Source organism: Sebastes umbrosus, chromosome 13 (assembly GCF_015220745.1).
Source record: "Sebastes umbrosus isolate fSebUmb1 chromosome 13, fSebUmb1.pri, whole genome shotgun sequence".
Taxonomy (NCBI): Eukaryota; Metazoa; Chordata; class Actinopteri; order Perciformes; family Sebastidae; genus Sebastes; species Sebastes umbrosus.
In genome coordinates, this window is record NC_051281.1 from 13,252,832 (window position 1) to 13,272,127 (window position 19,296).

At 40.4% G+C, this 19,296-nt stretch overlaps 1 protein-coding gene across 7 annotated transcripts in view; it reads left to right on the plus strand.

Moving 5' to 3' along the window:
• Window positions 1-19,296, plus strand: part of LOC119499923 (protein FAM126B) — a 51,820-nt gene that overhangs the window by 17,899 nt on the left and 14,625 nt on the right. For 4 of the 7 annotated variants that reach the window (XM_037789156.1, XM_037789155.1, XM_037789161.1 and 1 more), the window contains 6 exons: window positions 1,106-1,190; window positions 7,257-7,335; window positions 10,458-10,559; window positions 12,866-13,045; window positions 16,018-16,098; window positions 19,010-19,125. In XM_037789156.1, coding sequence (XP_037645084.1) covers window positions 7,285-7,335; window positions 10,458-10,559; window positions 12,866-13,045; window positions 16,018-16,098; window positions 19,010-19,125 — 530 coding nt within the window. In that variant the 5' untranslated portion in view covers window positions 1,106-1,190; window positions 7,257-7,284. The remainder of the gene's footprint in view (window positions 1-1,105; window positions 1,191-7,256; window positions 7,336-10,457; window positions 10,560-12,865; window positions 13,046-16,017; window positions 16,099-19,009; window positions 19,126-19,296) is intronic. The other 3 variants (XM_037789159.1, XM_037789158.1, XM_037789160.1) reach the window with 1 other exon arrangement.

Below are 19,296 nucleotides of genomic sequence, written 5' to 3' on the forward strand. Positions count from 1 at the left end.
GCTTTCTAACAGTATCTTCTTTTGTGCCACTGAAGCCTTGATTTATTCTGCCAAGTACAGTAAATACTATGGGTGTGGATCCTCGAGATGCATTTTTAGCCGGAGAGGACAACAAGTTCGCCAGCTGACTGTTGCTATGCAACAATAAGAAACTTGAAAATTGACTCCTTGCGCCATGCCTCCAAATAACCTTCAAAACAAAGCGTTTGTTGAACAAATGCATAGTTTTCATTATGGAACAAAATGCATGTTATTGGTTAGTAGTACTCTGTAGCAAGGCTTCTCTGCATCACAGTAATGCTCTTTAATGTTGAAATTGCATCTTTTAGTGGAGGGCCGTGCTGTTGTAGCAACCATCTGTTGGTTTCCAAGTCTCCATGTTGTCAGCTGCTTTTGCATTGTCTTGACTGATTATCTGTCATGTGTGCTGCCAACAGAATTTCCCCTTTTTAACAAAATAAGAGTCAAAACCATTCTTTGAAGAACTGATTGAAGTTTATTTGTAATTCCTTTCAAAGTCTGCAATCTTTCTTTTACAAAACAATCGATTGTTTGGTCCATAAAACTTTAGAAAACTGTCAAAATTGGCTATCACTATTCCCGAGAGCCTAACACCGAATTGGCACCAGAGCAGCAGCAAAGTGCAATGTCTATGTAAAGCTGCGGCGGCAAACTAAAAGTAGGGAAAAGTTGAACTTTTAGCAGCAAAGTGCAGCCAGAGAGGGCCTGCAGCCAATCTGTAAACACATCTCATGACTCCTGTGACATATTGACCTAAGTTACAAAGAATTTCTTCCCACCTGAAACACATGAACACGCCTCCCAGCAGCAGACAAATTTAATTTTATTGCAGCGAGCCGCACTTTGCCGCTGCCTGGTGTGAATTCAGCGTAAGGTGATGTCATCAAATGCCTTGTTTTGTCGGACCAACAGTCTAAAACCCAAACATATTAAATGTACTATAATGTAAGACAAGGAAAGGCAGCAAATGCTCACATTTCGGAATCTGGAACCATCAGATGTTATGTATTCAAGCTACTGTATATGAATCCAGTTTAATTATTCAATGCAATGCAGATAACCACCACTTCTCCTATGATTGTAGGTGACCCTCAGTGATTGACAGATGTGTGACACTGTGGAGAACCATTTGCCTCTCCCAGTGGAGATCTGAGTTCTGGGACACTGAGGTAAGCGCACAACATGAGCCTATTTCATTGATACACCTGATCGGGAAGTTCTTGAATTTATTTTCTGCCTTGGTGCTATAAAATTCATTCTTCTTTATGTGGAAATTATAAGTGAGGTGTGCACAATATAGATTGATAGATTGTCATTATCAATTATGTAAAATGCTACTCTTGAAAATGACTGTATATCAATCTGACTCATGATGCCAGAAACTGCAAATGAGATTTAAATGTGAGCTGTTGACAATTCTTGACAATTCGTCCCCTAATGATCTCATTGATGGATTGTTTTTTCCCCTTAATGTTGCAGTTACAGATGTTTTCATCAAGGTTAAGCACATGTTTTTCACTCTGGTTAACTGTTTACACTTTTATATCTCTATTTTATGCAATTAAACCAAAAAAGAAAATAGAAGACAATTAGCTCTCACAATTTAAGCGTCATGGTGCTACTGACACATGAAGGATAACAACAGAATTTGACATCTTTTCATGTTTCTATACATTCTCAGGTCTTAATTGTTGTGTGTATCAGCTCATCTTTTACCTTCCACTTACAGCAGCCCCCTGTTTTATAAACATCATAAGAGCAATATATAATCCAAGTTGATTTTACAAAACGGACATTTCTTTTTGGTGAATATTTGCCGTTGTCTGAAAGTCATCTGACTACAGTTCCCATGGTAACTGATAAGCCTGCCCGGACCAATGGAGAATTTCACTTCAGTGAGTCTTTGACAGTTTGACAAGCCGGAGGAAGTGAATGAGTCAGCCTTTCATGAAGAGCTGAACAAGCTTACTAAACGGAGCCTTTCAATTCACACACTCAGATTCACACAAAAAGATTTGACTCGTTCATATCGTCATCAGCGAACATGATCTGTGTCTCCTCCAGGCCTACAGCTAATAGGATATTTTGCTCCCCTAAGCCTGCTTCGTAACATTTTCAGGCTAATCTGCACCGCTCAGAGAGCCGCCGTGCATCGTTTTATGTTGGATTTGTTTAAGTCGGTAACCTCTAAATACTGGTTGGTAATACTGACGTGCCTTTAAACTGTTACAGGGTACATACAGTAGGTAGTCCAAGGCAACAATTTGCCTCTGACTGAATTGGATGTTATAGGTAACTAGTTTTGCCTTTCTGTAATAAAACTCACATTACATCAGTTGAGTTACAAACAGCTGTTTATTCAGTTAGTGTGATAAAATATAATATCAAAGAATGGAATTGCATTTTACTTTCATTTAACCACATTGTGTTTGGATCAATTTACAACACAAAACAATGACAAATATTGTCCAGAAACTCTCACAGGTACTGCATTTAGCATAACAAATATGCTCAACTCATAACATGGCAAACTGCAGCCCAACAGGCAACAACAGCTGTCAGTGTGTCAGTGTGCTGACTTGACTATGACTTGCCCCAAACTGCATGTGATTATCATAAAGTGGGCATGTCTGTAAAGGGGAGACTCGTGGGTACCCATAGAACCCATTTTCATTCACATATCTTGAGGTCAGAAGTTAAAGGACCCTTTTGAAAATGGCCATGCCAGTTTTTCCTTGCAAAAAATTGCGCAAGTTTGTAGTGTTGTTTAGCCTCCTTTGCGACAAGCTAGTATGACATGGTTGGTACCAATGGATTCCTCAGGTTTTTTAATTTCATATGATGCCAGTATCGTCACTCTAGGTTAAAAACTGAGCCCACTACGTCCTCTGAAATATCAATTGCGTTACTGTGTTAAAGAAATTAGTGGTGTTAAAACAAATTTGCGTTAACGCGTTATTATCACGTTAACTTTGACAGCCCTAAAATAGATACATATGTTTGCATAAAGCAGCATATTTGCCCACTCCCATGTTAATAAGAGTATTAAATACTTGACAAATCTCCCTTTTAAGGTACATTTTGACCAGATAAAAAAAAAGTGTGATTAATTTGCGATTAATTGCGATTAACTTGAGAAATCAAGCGATTCATTTCAATTAAATATTTTAATCAATTGACAGCCCTAATTTATTTATTTGCATCAGTTTCTACCAGCCATTTGTTTGCCAGCTAAAGTAAGAAAGTTTACATATCTTGTCTTGCAATATAAAAACTGTCAAATACATAGAGAATGAGAAATGCAAATCCAGAGAAGCCTTAGAGGGTGTGCAAATTTCCTGGCCTGTAATAATTTGGGTGTACCAAATAAGATTAAACTGGGGTGTGTCAACATTATGGCTTACTGTGGGAGTGAGCATTAGCACCGTGCACACAGTTTTACACTGTTTGGGACTTACAAAAAGGAACAGCGTGTGAACATCTTATGCGCAAAGGGTTGCTAAATCTGAAAAAGTCTATGTGTGCATATTCCTAATATTGTGCTCACACAGCCTTTTCCTCTTGATTCTCAACAGTTTCATACGTCTTAACTGCCTAATCTCTGTAGTCTGACTTCTGCATGTGTCAGAAAGTTAAGCGAGGACGTTGACCCAGATACAGCTGCAATGAGTTTATTTACAACACTCTTCTGTCACATGTTGCATGCTGTGGGAGCACATTTATGTGTCAAATGGAGGAACACGGAGCAGGAAGAAGAGTAAATAGGTCAGATCTTAGATTGTTATCAGTACAGATAATCACAATGTGAAGACATATGTTTTAATTAAATAGCTCATTGCAAAGCTCTTGAGTAGAGGAGGGTCTTGTTATCTTTTGTCTAGACTGTGGCATCTGTGCAATAATCAGTACAAATAACATGATGTCACCTGTAATCCCAAATAAATTCTCATATAACAATAGGTGATGCTATGATTAACTACCATTGCATACTGCTATATCATCATGTATGTGCTCTATATTGTAGTCAGTTAATTTATGACAATTGAATATCACCGTCAAATCCACAGTATTTGAGAAAAAGACTGAGGGAAATGTCTTGAAGCCTTACAAGAACACCTTACACTCAGCCAGCAGAGGCTGTTGCCTGAAATGTTAAATTGGATCTTCCCACTTTGAAATGAGAATATTGAATTAATCCTTATCCCTAATCCCATCAACTCAAAACCATAACAACTTTATGAGCCACACAGTTGTTGTTGTTGTTTGTTGTTGTTGTTCTTTTTAATCATGCTTTTTATTGTTTTCTTAAGAAAATGACTACAACAACCTAAACCATAACAAATAAAGTAATATGTACATAATAACAGATAGTAACTGTAAATTGGAAAAGTTTTCAAAAACAAGGGAGGAGAAAAAATGGTAATAATAATAATAAAAAAAAACAATAAAATAAATAAAAAAATAAGAAATGTAAAAAACTTGTAATAAATAAATAATGTTAAATAAAAGAAAATAAATAAATAATAATAATGATGATGATGAAATAATAAATGAATTCACACACCAGATTAGCCACATAGTTTTTCTTGTTTTTTAGTTTGTTTTTTTAATCATGCTTTTTATTGTTTCCTTAAGAGAAATGACTACAACAACCAAAACTATAACAAATAAAGTAATATGTACATAATAACAGATAGTAACTGTAAATTGGAAACGTTTTTCAAAAACAAGGGAGGAGAAAAAATGGCAATAATAATAATAATAATAATAATAATAATAATAAAGAAGAATAAAGAAGAAGAAAAAATAAATAAATAAGAAATATAAAAAATTATAGTAAAACATGTTATAATTGTTGTTATTATTATTATTATTAATATTATTATTATTAATAATAATAATAATAATAATAATAATAATAATAATAAAAATAAATACATATTAATAAAATAAATTCACACACCAGATTAGCCACATAGTTTTTCTAACACAATCTTCAAGCATTTCCATAATGAAAAGATAAGACATGTTGAGGATGCATGGCATGTTAACTTTAGGACTGTGTTTTCAGAAAGGCTCCAGTGTGACTCAGTCGGGTTTGGTTGCTTTGCCATTCAAGACCCTTTTCTTCCTTTTAATATCTTTTTGAATTTACCACCCAGTCAAAGTTGATGATTATAGATTTTACTCAGTGTATTTTTTCTAGTTTTGTTGCATGTTGTCACGCTCATCTTGTGTGCTTTAGGCTTTCTTAAAGGCTAACAATGGTAGCTCAATCATGATGGTCTTAAGTGAATGTTGTAAAATTGTGTGAAAGGAATTTGACATTCATGATAAGATGTACCCTCACTCTAAAATTACATAAGCATTGTTTATGTCTGTCATTTTGGCAGCTTGGCACACTGTGTCTCTTTCTATCGCCTACAGTCTGTATCCAAACTGTCGCTGGAGTCTGAGACTGCCCCACCTCTCACTCCGCCAGTCTACACACACACATGCACGCACACACACTTGCTGCGACACGTGGCTCCGTCATAGCTAGCCTTTTTATGGGATAATTAATGAGAGTATATTTTCCGTGGGATGATGTCTGAAGGAGAAATGGCTTTTTTATTTTGGGCAGTTTGCTGAAGTTAATTTTAGCTGCTGGATACCGAGAACAAGACCGGGGATAAGAGTGTGCCTGTAGCTCGAGATCAGAATATGTATGAAGAGACTAGGGACTAACTGTCTTTTGTTATCTCATCTCTCTTGGTGTGCTATGAATAAAATGTGTATGAATGAACATTTAAAATTCAGATCTCTAGCTTTATGTTTTCATTTAACTACGTTTTTTATTGGCTAGCTTTCATAAGAATGCATATGAGCCACGGACCAACAACACTCAAGCTTGGCCACCTCAGATTTGAATAGTCAAGGGAAAGCCCGTATGACTGCCTGTAGTGGTTCATGTTCATGTCATCACTTATCCACAGTGACAGGCAAGGTCACTTAGGTGGCTCCTTATGTAACAGTGAGGTGGTCAGCATCACAGCTTTCACACTCATAGGCGTTTCTACATGTTGCATCCCATTTACCACAATTAACATCACTATTGAACTCTTTCCAAAGCATATCATAGTTTTAATTACTGTTTAACATGCAGGGAATGTTTTTTATTTATTTCAACTTGCAAGACTTTAAACAGGTAAAATTAACATTTGTTTTCCTTTTATTTTCAAAATTATTTACCAGGGATGCACGGTATGGATTTCTTTCAGCCGATACCGATAATTACCTGCTTCTCATGGCCGATACCGATAAGATATCTAATAATTTCACATTTTTGTTTTTAAAAAGAAGTTTAAAACCTGTAGTTTATTCACACCTGAGGGTAAGAAAGGTTAGATGTAGTGAGCAAAGATGGATGATTTTATATTCCATAGCTCTGACCGAACCTAATCTAACTGACATCACTAATAAAACTTCCACACCAGCGACGACATGTTTGGGCCTCTAGTCAGCGTGCTGCGCTTGATTTTCTTCTGTGTTTATTGGCGGATCGCAAACCAACTTTAAAGGAGCATACCACCACCTACTGTATTGGAGTGTGTAGATGCTGCACTTGTTAAGTCAAGGAAAGCAATTTGGCTTCGTATTGTCGTCCGATAATTTAGCAGCTATAATTTCATTATCGGAATAATCCATAATAATTAGCATTTGATAATTTATTGACACCGATATATATTTTGCATCCCTATTATTTACCATTGCAATGCAGTTGTAATCACAGGCTAGTTTGAAAAAAAAAAATCAAAAATGAATGCGCATAACCACAACGTCTATGGTTCAAGCAGGTTTCAAGTTTCTGCAGGTTAATTTGCATGCAGTACTGAACTGAAGAGAAATTGGTGCCCATTTAGTAGGGAAAATTAAATTTGAAATTATTTTTTGTTTTTAATGTAATCTTTGTAAAGTGGTTGGCAGTAATATGAAATCCATGTACTTTGAAAATAGCAAATGGGCACAAACATGGAAAAGCACTGGTATTGCCCCTCATTATGTCATTTCACATATGGTCTGAGTAAGTACTCACTGTTCTCTTCCTCTAACTAACTGTTTGCTTTGCTTCTCTTCCTCTCTACCCCCACTCATGTCTCCTCCTCTCTCACTATCTCTGTTCTCCTTTCCTGTCACCATATCTCCATCTCCCCTCTCTCCCCCCCCCCTGTCCTCTGTGTTTCTTTGTCTACCAGGCAGCCAAGGAGGGGGTCTCTGAGGAAGATGCTGGGTTCAGAGCGCGGTGTTGTCGAAGAATGGCTCTTAGAATTCAAGGTAAAAAGCCCCCCTCTCCTCTCCTCTCCTCTCCTCTCCATCATGACTCACGTCAATGAAATGTTCTCCTGGAGGTTATCTCTTTTTACGGAGAAACCACACGCTGTGGGTGTAACAACTGTGATGAAAGAGAGTGTTGACGTGCAAGTTTGTGAGTGTCACCTCTTCAGCATTTCAGTCCTTTGTAAATTGTAATTCATTTTAGTGAATGCAAGCAAGAACGGTGGGCATTTAGGACAGTTAAAACTCAGGGTCAGCTCTGCTTTCATCAGTGTGAGCTGAACTTGACCAGTTCAAGCTAAACTGTACCCAAAGCATTTTTTGGTCTTGTGTGCAAGCCTTGTTGTTCCCACCATTACTGCCATATAACATTCCCTCAGGTGCTTACATGGCTCTAATGTCTCAATGTGGAACAAAACCAAGTCTGTATGGATTACGCAAAGCTACTTTATAATACAGATTTACTTACTTTCTAACTGCTAACTTCTATTAGTGGTAGCATTTATTTAAGGTGACGTCCAGCTGTAATTTAAAAACAATCTTGTTTAATGCTGTCTAGGAACTACATGCTATGCATTTCGATACATTTCGCTATACTAAAGTACATCTGGGTCTAACAAAGTTTATTTAAACATGACGAACCTCTGTTGTCCACAGGACGCACGGCCAGCTCTTTTCTGCACAGCGCTGTCTTTCCTCACCAGATCCATTTTTGATGAGTCTCTGAAGCACAGAATTCTCTACATGCCTGTATATAAATGCCGATATCACTTGTAAACTGACCAGAAATTGAATATTTAAATTTGAATGATATATTTAATTTATTATGGGCTTTGTCTTTAGGAGAAGAAATAGTATAGATTACTTTTGAAGCAGTGTGCTGCATACATTCAATAAAACAAGTGAAGTACAGCCACAAACTGTTATAATCTAGTACTTTACCAATCATAAATCAGCTGCTTGAAGACTCTCCGTTTCTGAAATGTGGACATTGGACACCGGAGCTTAACACTACATGTCCACCAGATCCGGCAAGGACACCAGATGATGCGCTGCTCCACTCAACTGGCCGCTCAAGCGGTGACATACTCTTATCGTGGAATGCACCTGATTGGTCCCTGGTTCTCTGCTCACCGTTTCAAACAGGAAACAATACGGTGGCCTGGTCATATGTTTTCTGTTATTCCATCTAAACAATCCACCAAAATCTATTTCTGAAAACATTTTAGGTGAGAAATAGGCTATGCTTCTGCTGAATCCTGTTTCATTTTATAACTAGATCGCTTAGTTTGACAACTTGGTCCAAGTTTTGCAAGCCGGACGCGTCACGCTGGATGGGCTCCTTTACATAAATTTGAGATTTTCCAACATTATGCAAATACAGACACCTTCCAACGCGCCGTAACACTCCCAACATGCACTGAGCGACTGCCTCTCCTGCTTTCAAAAGGAAATGAATGGAAAGCGCTCCGACGCCCTCCGTCACCAGATCTGGTGGAAATGCGCCGTAACGCAGCTGCTTCGAGTGGACATCAGGGAAAACATGACAACATAGGTCAGCTGACCTGAGCCTGTTGAGAAGTCATGAAATGGCCACTGTATATTAAATATTTGAGATTATCTGTATGAGATCTAGTGAGAGTAACAAGCCAAAAAGAACGGATCCGTGTGTAGGAGAGCACACAAATGTGAAAGCGAGAGAAGAGGGAGTATGATGAATAGTGAGGGAAATGGATTGGTATGACTCACTGTGTGAGTTGGTGCAGGCCGGGCACATTGTGTTCTGTCCTCAAAATGACCATACTTAGGCCGTGCGGAGAGGATACCGCTGCCTTTAGTCATCTACAGGCAAACACACAGTCTTGACCATTTAAAGAATTTCACCGCAGGATGTTCTGACCCTGTCAGATATCATCACACTCTGTGACGTCCAGTTCCTTCAAAGAGTTATTTTGTGATTCCTTTTCATGACTTTTATCCTCTTTCACTTAACCTCTCTCACTGAATTGATTTCTCCACATTTCCCAGGATGCTTTTTAACACTACCTAAGAGAATAGACCTTTTTCAAAAAGACGTTTTGAGATGTCAGATGGAAAAGCACACAGTGTAAATAATACAAATAAAGATGACTCAATTCAATTTAGCTGCTTCAGTTTCAGGGTCCTGGTGTTGTACCTACTGGCTCACTGTCATGGCTGGCTCACTGTCATGGCTTACTAGGACAGAGATTAATGTTAATGTCATTAAGATTTAACACCTGTGATTTTCTTGCTGTGAAAAAGGTATATTGGTGTGAATTTGTGCCATTCAGGCGTGGGTCAGACATCTAGGTGGAGAGAGTGATTAGAAATAACAAAGCATGAGGTTTCAAATAGACTTCCAATTGACCAAAAAGCTGGTCTATTTGGGCAGCTGCTGGTGGAGAAATTGGCGTATCTGCCTTTTACTATGATGGATTTATTTCTGAATTATTGTTGAACACCCACAAAGGTGATTTCAAACACTCTGGCGGATTAGACCTTTCATCAGATTGAAGTTTGGGAAAATGTCCACAAAATATGTAGCGTCCGCAGCATGTACACTTATTTCTGCCAACAATCTCACAATGCAATTGCGTTGAATTTTAAGGATCCGAAAATTAAATTTGTGTGTCCCTACACCTGACAGTGACTCAAAATGATGATGATTAGTACAGTAACTGCTCAAAATCTCAATGTACTTCTCCCTATTGAGTAAACTATTGAGTGTTTTGAAGTAAAGAGAGGTGGAAGAGTGAACAAGGGAGCAATTTCGGGCACAGCTAATGATAATGGTGTAAGTTGTCCTGACCCAAGAGGTGCAACAGAAGCAACAAAACGATGAGGGACATGTCACTTTATCACAGTTTGTACAGGTCCACACAGTCCTGAGAAGAAGTCTAATCAAGGATACATGTGAAAATAAGGGTAGGGGCCATCTCTGAAACCTAAATGTCAACATTTGTCCACTGAGATTAAACCCCAGTAGGGCGTTTTTGAATGATGCAGAGGCCTTACTGTGTGCGTCATACCAAAATTCTGAAGAAATGTAAAACAAAGTTGTGTGCAATTGCTCAACAAACCTTTCTCTGTCCTCGATCCAGTCCTTACCAGAAAAACACATCCCCAGCTACGCCGGCAGCCTTCATCTAAAGAAGTCTCTGGTGCCAGCGCTCTACAGAGTCATCCAGGACCCCAACAATGAGGTGAGAGGGCACACACGCTCATAGAGAGTCCCAAGTATGGCTGTTTTTAGCTCTGTGTTGCCTGTGACTCATGTGATGTAGTCTCAGTTGGCAGTGAGCAAGAAACTGACAACTGTGTCTGCGAGCTACACATACAGATTAAAACGCACACACTGTACTCTGGGAGAGTATGATGGACGGGCGCGTGATGCCAGCCACGTCACCTGTGAGATGGCACACTGTGTGTTCTCTATACACTCTCACACACACAGACACACAAAGCACTGTGACAGACTGGAACATCTGCTGCCCACACTGGAAAAGTTACATGCATATCCAAATATACAAACACAAATATACAGAAACTTTATGAGCACAGACTTAAGGCCTTTACAGACTGGGGGTGTGATGAATAAACAACACAAAAATGCAAAATACTCGCCTGCGAAGATTATCATACTTGCCAACCCTCCTGATTTTCATTGCCTTCTCCCGGTTTCCTCCCGGGGTCACAATTAAACCGCATTTCTCCTGATTTACGGCAAACAATACGGACGATAATACAGCTACACCAAATGTCATTCCCCGCTGGGAGAGATGCTTGCGCCGCGAGATGTTGGCGCGGCGCAAGCCATTGGAAATACATTTTTTTCAGAGCGCAGTGGTGCCGTTGTCACGTTGTGTCTGAAAGGACCTTCAGCGAATGAGATACGGAGAGAGAAATGGAGAGTAGGAGAAAGAAATAATGAATGAATATTACTGATGAACTGATGAATATTAGTTTATGCCAGAGATTCGCACAAAGTCACACCAGAGGGGCGAATTATTCAGTTTTCTTTCCAGAGAATTAAACGTAACATTAAAATTAAGCCTATTTAACATAAAAATGCTGTTGCAGTGTGATTATTATTTTGTTATTTTCATTCTTTAAAAGTCACCAGAATGCAGGAAACCAAGTCTCTGAATCTCAAATATATCTGGGGGGGGGTACCCCAGACCCCCCACTTTTGTTGTAAAATCCTCCCTATTTAGACCTATTTTTGAGGTCTCAAGGTTGGCAAGTATGAATATAATATGTCTAGGGCTTTTATTGTGAAAGGTAAGAACGAAAGAGTGGATCTGGTCTGCGCTGCCTTTGTTAAGGTTGAAAGGAGTAATAAAGTTTGGCGTCAGGTTCAGACTACAGAGCCTCCGTGTTGTGCCATATAGGCCCAACTCACCCCGTCCTTCAAACGTGATTGGTTGCTGCCTTTTTTCGCGGTGCGAAAGCTCAGAAAATCAACCTCGTTACGAAAAATAATTACGTTGCTTTTTAGCTGTGTAATATTTGCGTCGTGTCTGAAAGTATTCATGACAAAAACAACAATTTGAAAAAAATATATTGACGTGTGAATCAATCACACACACACAAAAAAAACCCCTCTCTTTATTATTAGGTGAGCCGCAACACACAAGCACCTCACGTTTTTTTATGTCTCCTATGCCAGCATGGCTAAAGCAGTATTTTCTCTTTAAAGGACCTAATGACACATTTTTGTTTTAGCAAAGGCCTGAGGGCACTCAACGAGACGGGACTTTAATTTCACTCTAATGATACAGTTGCTGCCTCCAATTCCCCCCCCAACCCCCCCGCTCTTTTCATGGTCGAATTTGGGTGTCAAGCACCCAGGGATCTAAATTCCATTAGTGTTGTCAATCTGGCTGCACAATCCCATTAATGGTCGGACAAGTGATCCAGGAGAGAGAGAGAGGGAGAGTGAGGTTGCAAAGTGTGCTTCACTGTTGCGTGTTTGGGTGTTTTTAGCTGATGACATGGAGGACAAAATGACTTGCCAAGTTCATTAATGAGTTGCAGCTTATTTCAGGGTCAGCAACAGTCCCACACACACACACACACACACACACACACACACACAGTACACTTCACTGACCCCTGAACAGTATAAACACACTGGCTCGGCTGGCTCCCCTGAGAGTACATCTGACCAGACTTCCATTGTAGTGATTTATCCCCTCTGCTCCTACACACCTCCCACTATTGACCGGCAGCAAAACTTTCCCTCCGTCTGTCCCACCGTGGTATAGTCAGGATAATGTTCATTCATTCTGATGGCTATTCAGAAAGGTTTCAGCTGAGACTGAGAGCTTGGCTTATGTTTCTTTTTTTCAGGTTATCATATCTCCTCCTCCAACTTGTCCTGTTCTGGTTTTTCAATTTTTCTATCACGATAGGCATACGTTTGTGTTAATTTGATGAATATTGTATTTCCACTAGGGTCTCAGACCTATACTTATTTACATTTACTTATGTCCCCCCTCCGATCCAGCTGATGGAGCCTGTGTGCCACCAACTGTTCGAGCTGTACCGGAGCTCTGAAGACCGCCTGCGCCGCTTCACCCTGCAGTTCCTACCTGAGCTGGTGTGGGTATATCTACGCATCACAGCCAGCAGGGATCGCCAGAGCAATGGGTGCATTGAGGCCCTCCTCCTGGGCATCTATAACCTGGTGGGTGTCTGTAGTGGGGCATGAGGGGGTAAAGGCAAGACCTTGTACAATATATACATTTGGGGCAATGAACACGCTATCTGTGAGATAAAAGTTTGTGAGCCATTTTTCATCCCTACCTCAAAGTATCTATATGGCTACTAAGAGGATAAGGATCGATGAAGAATAAGAAAATGAATATTGTTCCAACTGAGCTGATGGATAAATGTCCTTTACGTGGATTGTGTGTGCAGATATGACTGCAATCATCATCTAGGTGAAGTGTCCTTTAGAGAAACTCTGAGTCCCTGCAGCTTGAGGGATGCTGCCCTGTAATTGACCCTGACAAAGAATCACACTATCATTATGGTCATGTCCAGCAGGGACTGGCCAGCAGGGACTGGCCAGCAGGGACTGGCCAGCAGGGACTGGCCACAGTGTCCAAATCCCTGCAGTCTAACTTCACTCTTCAAACACATGATGCAATAATTAGCTAACCAGGATGGTGTGGCTGTTATATTGCCACATCATCGTCATGGATGGATGGATGGATGGATGGATGGACGGACGGATGGATGGATGGATGGATGGATGAATGGATGAATGGGAGGGAAATAATTTTGTTACAGCAGCAGGTTATCCAGGCATTGCACGACAATAATTACACAGTAAATAAATAAGCATATCAACACTGAAAGATAGATATACATCTATAGATTATCTCTAGAATACACAATATACATGATATATTAGAATACACTATAAATATACCAAACTACTACAACTAAAATATAAAATATAAACAAAGGATAACATACTATATCCATTAGACAAGTGAGCAGATGTGTTGCAGTTTTGTTTTTTAAATGCAATGAGGTAGAGTGAGAGTATAAAGATGTGCAAATTCACCATGCGCATGGTTGAAGGAGCAAAACAGAGTGGAGTATAATGGTTGAGACAGAAACTATAAAGCTGAGAGTTACAGTATCTCTCTATTAGACAGAGGTGAGGTGCTGTAGAGGGTTATTGCTTTGGGCAGGAAAGATTTCCTGCATGGGTCTTTGTGACTGTGAAGCTGAAACAGTCTGTCAGAGAAAGAGCTCCGCTGTCTGTCCAGTAGGCGGTGGAGAGGGTGGTCAGGATTATCCAACAGTTTGTTCAATGTCCTCCTCTCTAACACAACTTCAAAAGTGTCATTACGGAGCCAGCCTTTTTAATTACTTTATTAAGTCTGTTGGTGTCACCGGCTCCAATGCTGCTCCCCCATCAGACTACAGTGACGTACAGTGCACTGGCCACAACAGACTGATAGAAGATGGTGGACGTGTCCACCCTCATCGCTTGCAGCTTTTCCCTCAGTATTGGTGGCTGGATGGTGTTGAATGCACTAGAGAGAAATCAAAGAATGGGATTCTCCCAGTGCAACCGGTTCCATCCGGATGCGAGTGAGCTCGCTGCAGCAGGTAGATAATGGCATCGTCATGGTCGTCCACTCCCAGATGAGGCAGATCTAAGGTGGGCTAAGATCAGCCTCTCCAGCACCTTCATCACATTAGATGTCACAAAGAAGGCCTCAACTCTGTCCAGAACTCATTCCACTTATACATTATTCATTAGGAGCCTCAGTATCATACTTTTGACACAATTTTTTTACTGGTCAATATGGATGAATGTAGGTAGATAAGATATTTTTAGAGGAAAGGCTGTGCTTTTCTTTAAAACATATCCGATGACATTTGTTTCTACAACCGTGAAGATAGCAATGAATGACTCTCTGTCTGCACCAAAACGTTGATATGCAAATCCTTGGTTATCTTTTAGGTGGAATATTAGTGAGGCTGTACGTCCGTTGACATTAAAGACATTCAACAGGGAAAGCCCCGGTTAATGGATAGAGCTAGGATAGATTGCATCACTAGGAAACACCCTTGGGGAAATGGGCTAAGAGCTAGAGATATCAATAGAAAGAGCTCCATGTCAGCAAGCACCGCTGAAGGTATGTCCATGCGTAATTTATTCTATACCACTCCGCACACACGTGCTGTACATGCTCATAGACCTCTCTCATTGACGACAGAGCTCTGATAAACAGCTCTGCTCTCAGCAGTCCCATCAGATATTCAGAGATATACTGCCAGCCAGTGAAGGGAAGGACGAGGCCTGAACCGACGGTACACCTGGGGAGAATGGGAGATGAAAGGGATAAAGCCTGTTTGGTATCACAATCCAAAATCTAGATTATGGATGCTTGGACGGGTGGATGAATAAACTGGTGTTTGCTTTGCATTCATTTATATGCACACAGCCAGGGAATAATAATCTGACCACTTTGATCAGCACATGTGAGAAAAAAAAAAAACACATTTATCCATATTTAATGATATAATAAATTCCCTTCTTCCACATCTGCCATAGATTATACAGATAAAACTAAGGAACGTTATACATTCAAAGAAAACATGAATATTTCTACGCCTCTCAATCAGTTAACAAAGCCTGCTATGCTCGCATGTAGTAAAAACAATTGCTTTGATAACTCTTACACACCACTTGAATCCTCCTCAGCTGCATAATTGGTTTACAGAGCAAAGTAGGAAGAACAAGTGCTTTCTGCCAAATGAAGAATGCTCAACTCAACGTCTCTCTGAATGAACTTCATTATTGTTTCGTTTTAGAAATGGCATCATTTTCAAGGATGGATTCATCTTTGTATCACAGTGTGGAAGAGGAATTGAGTGAATGAGGGTGCTGGCAGTGACATTTAATCTGTCAGAGTCAATAACGTCCCAGCAGAATGGTTTTACACCAGCTCAACAGCAATTGGAATAGTGGACTGTACAGCAGTTGCCAACCGTATGCTGCTAAATACTTTCCCCGGTCCGCAGAGAAGGGCTAAACTGGGTTAGAAAATCTGAATTCAAATCCAACATTTACTAACTCACAATATAAATGACACAGCTTTTCTCTCTTCCTCCCTCTCTTTGGTTTTGCAGGAGATCGTGGACAAAGACGGCAACAGCAAGCTCCTCTCCTTCACAATCCCATCTCTGTCCAAACCATCGATATATCATGAGGTAGGGCTCCTCCTGTTTGTTCTCTCAATCAATGTTCTTTATCCCCCTCTTTTGATCTCTTTTGCTTCTCTTTCTCTCCGTCTTTGCCTCCTTCCGACTGACTGTTACAGAGACTTATTTAAGTGGTTATTTGGAAGATGACACCTCCTCAGTTTCCAGCGCTACAGGAGGTCCATTTTCATTAACCTCACCTCCAGGGCTAATCCATCTGTGGGTTTTAAGGTGCCAGTATGTCATATTGGAACTGGAGGGGCTTTTCACACGCTTCAGTGTCCGATTTATTGTGTTCTTCTCCATGACGGATAGCTTTTCATCCTGCCTTCGACCGGGACGCATGAGCAGAACCTCTTGTTTTTTATTTCGGCGCTCATGTTAACAGGTTAGAGCAGCCACACAGCCCGCGTGAGCAGAGCGGCTCACAGTACATGTCCACAGTGAGGAACTAGCCAGGAATAAATCCGTATACTCTTCATTCATACTTTTCTTTTTCTGTTGATTTGTTTGTTATTATTTTAAAATGAGGTGACTTTTAACTTTGGTTTTTAGGGCCTCTTTTATTCAGTTTTAGTGCTTGGTTTGTGCAACCTCCCTAACTTCTGACCTGACTGCTAAAACAGGTCACAGTATTGACTGGAATTCATTAGGAAGGTGTTCAACAGGACGTGCTGACCCAGGGTCATTTACCGAGGGCAGAACGAAGCAGTGTGTCTTGTTGGCCAGTCTAAAGTGTACAGTATGTTTTCATACAGTATGACGGCCCTCAGTGGGTGCTAGTGCGTGAGTGTTGATGAGACTACAGTGTGTGGCGCGCGCTGAGGGCGATTTATCGCTGTAATTACAAGCTCGAGAGGCTCTTCCCTCCGTGCTGTGAGAATGAAGAAAGCATGGAGGCGGCTGAGGGGGGGTTCGTGTGTATGCGTGAATCACAACAAGCGTCCTAGGCTGTAGTACGGCTCCACACATCACATCCTTATCCCCAGGCCTCCAGCATTAGCATACACTCCAGTCTCTCTTTCTGAATTAATCCATCCTCCCCTCCTTCTCTGCTCAGAATCGGCCAAGATACTTACGACAGAATATCAATTCAATTTAGGGGTGACTTTTGCTCTGCACGCCATCAGAATAACGTGGACATAAATCAGTCATTGGCTCACTTTTTCAGTGGTTACCTGTGCCACTTCCTCTTTCTATTTAATTCATGAAAGAAAGAGAATATTAATGTGCTTATTATTGCCATGTCAGCCATATTTACTAGGAACATGTCTGATTGTTGTGGACTGACTCAATACAGAACAAAGGGTTCAAGTACAGTGTACTCTCTACATACCTGTTGCTAATAGTTATACAATAAGATAACATTAATTCTCACAATTTGTATTATTCTTAATGGTCTCTTTTATTTTCACTTATATATTTTAGCATCTACTGTCCTTATATTGTGTAATTTTATTGTCTATCTGCCCTTGTTTGAATGTGTTGCAGTTTTCAAAGCACTTTGAGCTACATCTCTTGAATGAAAAGTAATCAATAAATAAAGTTACTATTATTATTATTACAATTAAAAACCCCATGAAATTGTTGAGCAGAGGTACTAAGCCACCTGGTTCCTGAAAAATCTCATCTCATGATCAGTTTAGTTAGTTGATGACGGCCTGAATGAGGGCTTGACTCATAAAAGGAATCTCATGTGACGTGTGAAAAGGTTAATGTTTTATCTCATGAAAGTCTATCACCTTTCATCATGTGAGTAGAGGTGATTGTTGTGTCAGGTGAGGTGGCTCACTTCCTCCATAAAACACTGCAGAAAGCCCTGACCTGTCAGTGTAGGTGTGCAGAACCCTTTTAAGAAAGTGGACAGACTAAAATAGAAACATGGATCAAGTAGTTGAAAGGAACTAGTGCAGAAATTCTGATCTTAATGTTGCATGAAGGACTTTGTATAAGATAGAGGGAACATAACTTTTAGTGGAGGAGTTGCACAGTCAGCAATTTATCGACCGAATTTGGAAACCGATAAATAGGGCCAACGGAAAGAAGTCAGGCGCTGCCATCCAGTAAGAGGTGAGAGATTGGCAGAGGTCCAGTAGTAATATCATTCCACTGTAATAAAATCTGAACACTAATCACAGCAGTTTTCCATCCGAGCACAACAAAGGCCCCAGTTTGTCAATCAACACCTTGAAGGGCACGGCAGCTTGTTTGCGCCCTGCTAGAATCGCAGCATCATCACTGCCAATTAATTTACTAGCATGTTGTACTTGCCAACCCCCCTGGTTTCCTCCCGGAGTCACAATTCTCTTGTATTTCTCCCAAATTTTCACACCTTTTTTCCTTTTCATAATTTCAACCTGTTTCTGACTCTATATGTAGCATCTATAAGCCCTACTGTTTTCATCCGGACGACAATAAGAGCGTTTCCTGGCAGAGGAGAGCTGCTCGTAACACAAACGCGGTTTGAGCTGCGCACATCACAGCGTGCAGTGGCCAAAGTTTTGCTCGACGCAGCAAAAAGCCGTCATGGCGCAGCACAAGCCATTAAATAATAGGTTTCAGAGCACAGTGTTGCTGTTGTCACGTTGTCTTAAAGGGCCTTCAGTGAGGGAGAGACGGAGAAAGAAAAAACTAAGTACTAAGAGAAGAAAATACTCAAGCAAGCAGGGGCAAATAGGAATGAATGATTTAAAACTGATGAATATTAGTTTATGCCAGAGATTCACACAAGTTCACCCCAGAGGGAAGAGTTATTCAGTTTTCTTTCCTGAGAATTAAAAGTAGGCCTATTTAACATAAAAAATACTGTTGAAGTGTACTCCTTATTTTGTTATTTTCATTCCTTAAAAGTCACCAGAATGCAGGAAACAAAGTCCCTGAAACTCAAGTGTTAACTTTGTTTTCTTTTGTGTGTGTTCAGCCTTATAGCCTGGGGTCCATGGCATTGACAGAGGGGGCCCTCTGTCAACATGACCTGATCAGAGTGGTGTACAGCGGCCTCCACCCACAGAGAGAGACCTTCACGGCTCAGAACAGGTACCACTCTGACTCCACCAGCTGTTCGCAGAAAGGGAATAATCTGAGACGCAGCAACGTCACAAAAGAGATTAAATTGCAGCAGTTTAGAGACACCGTGCCAAGTCCACCCCACTGAATGACTTACTAGAGGGTGAAACCTTTTGTTGCTTTTTGGATACAGAGAAATGG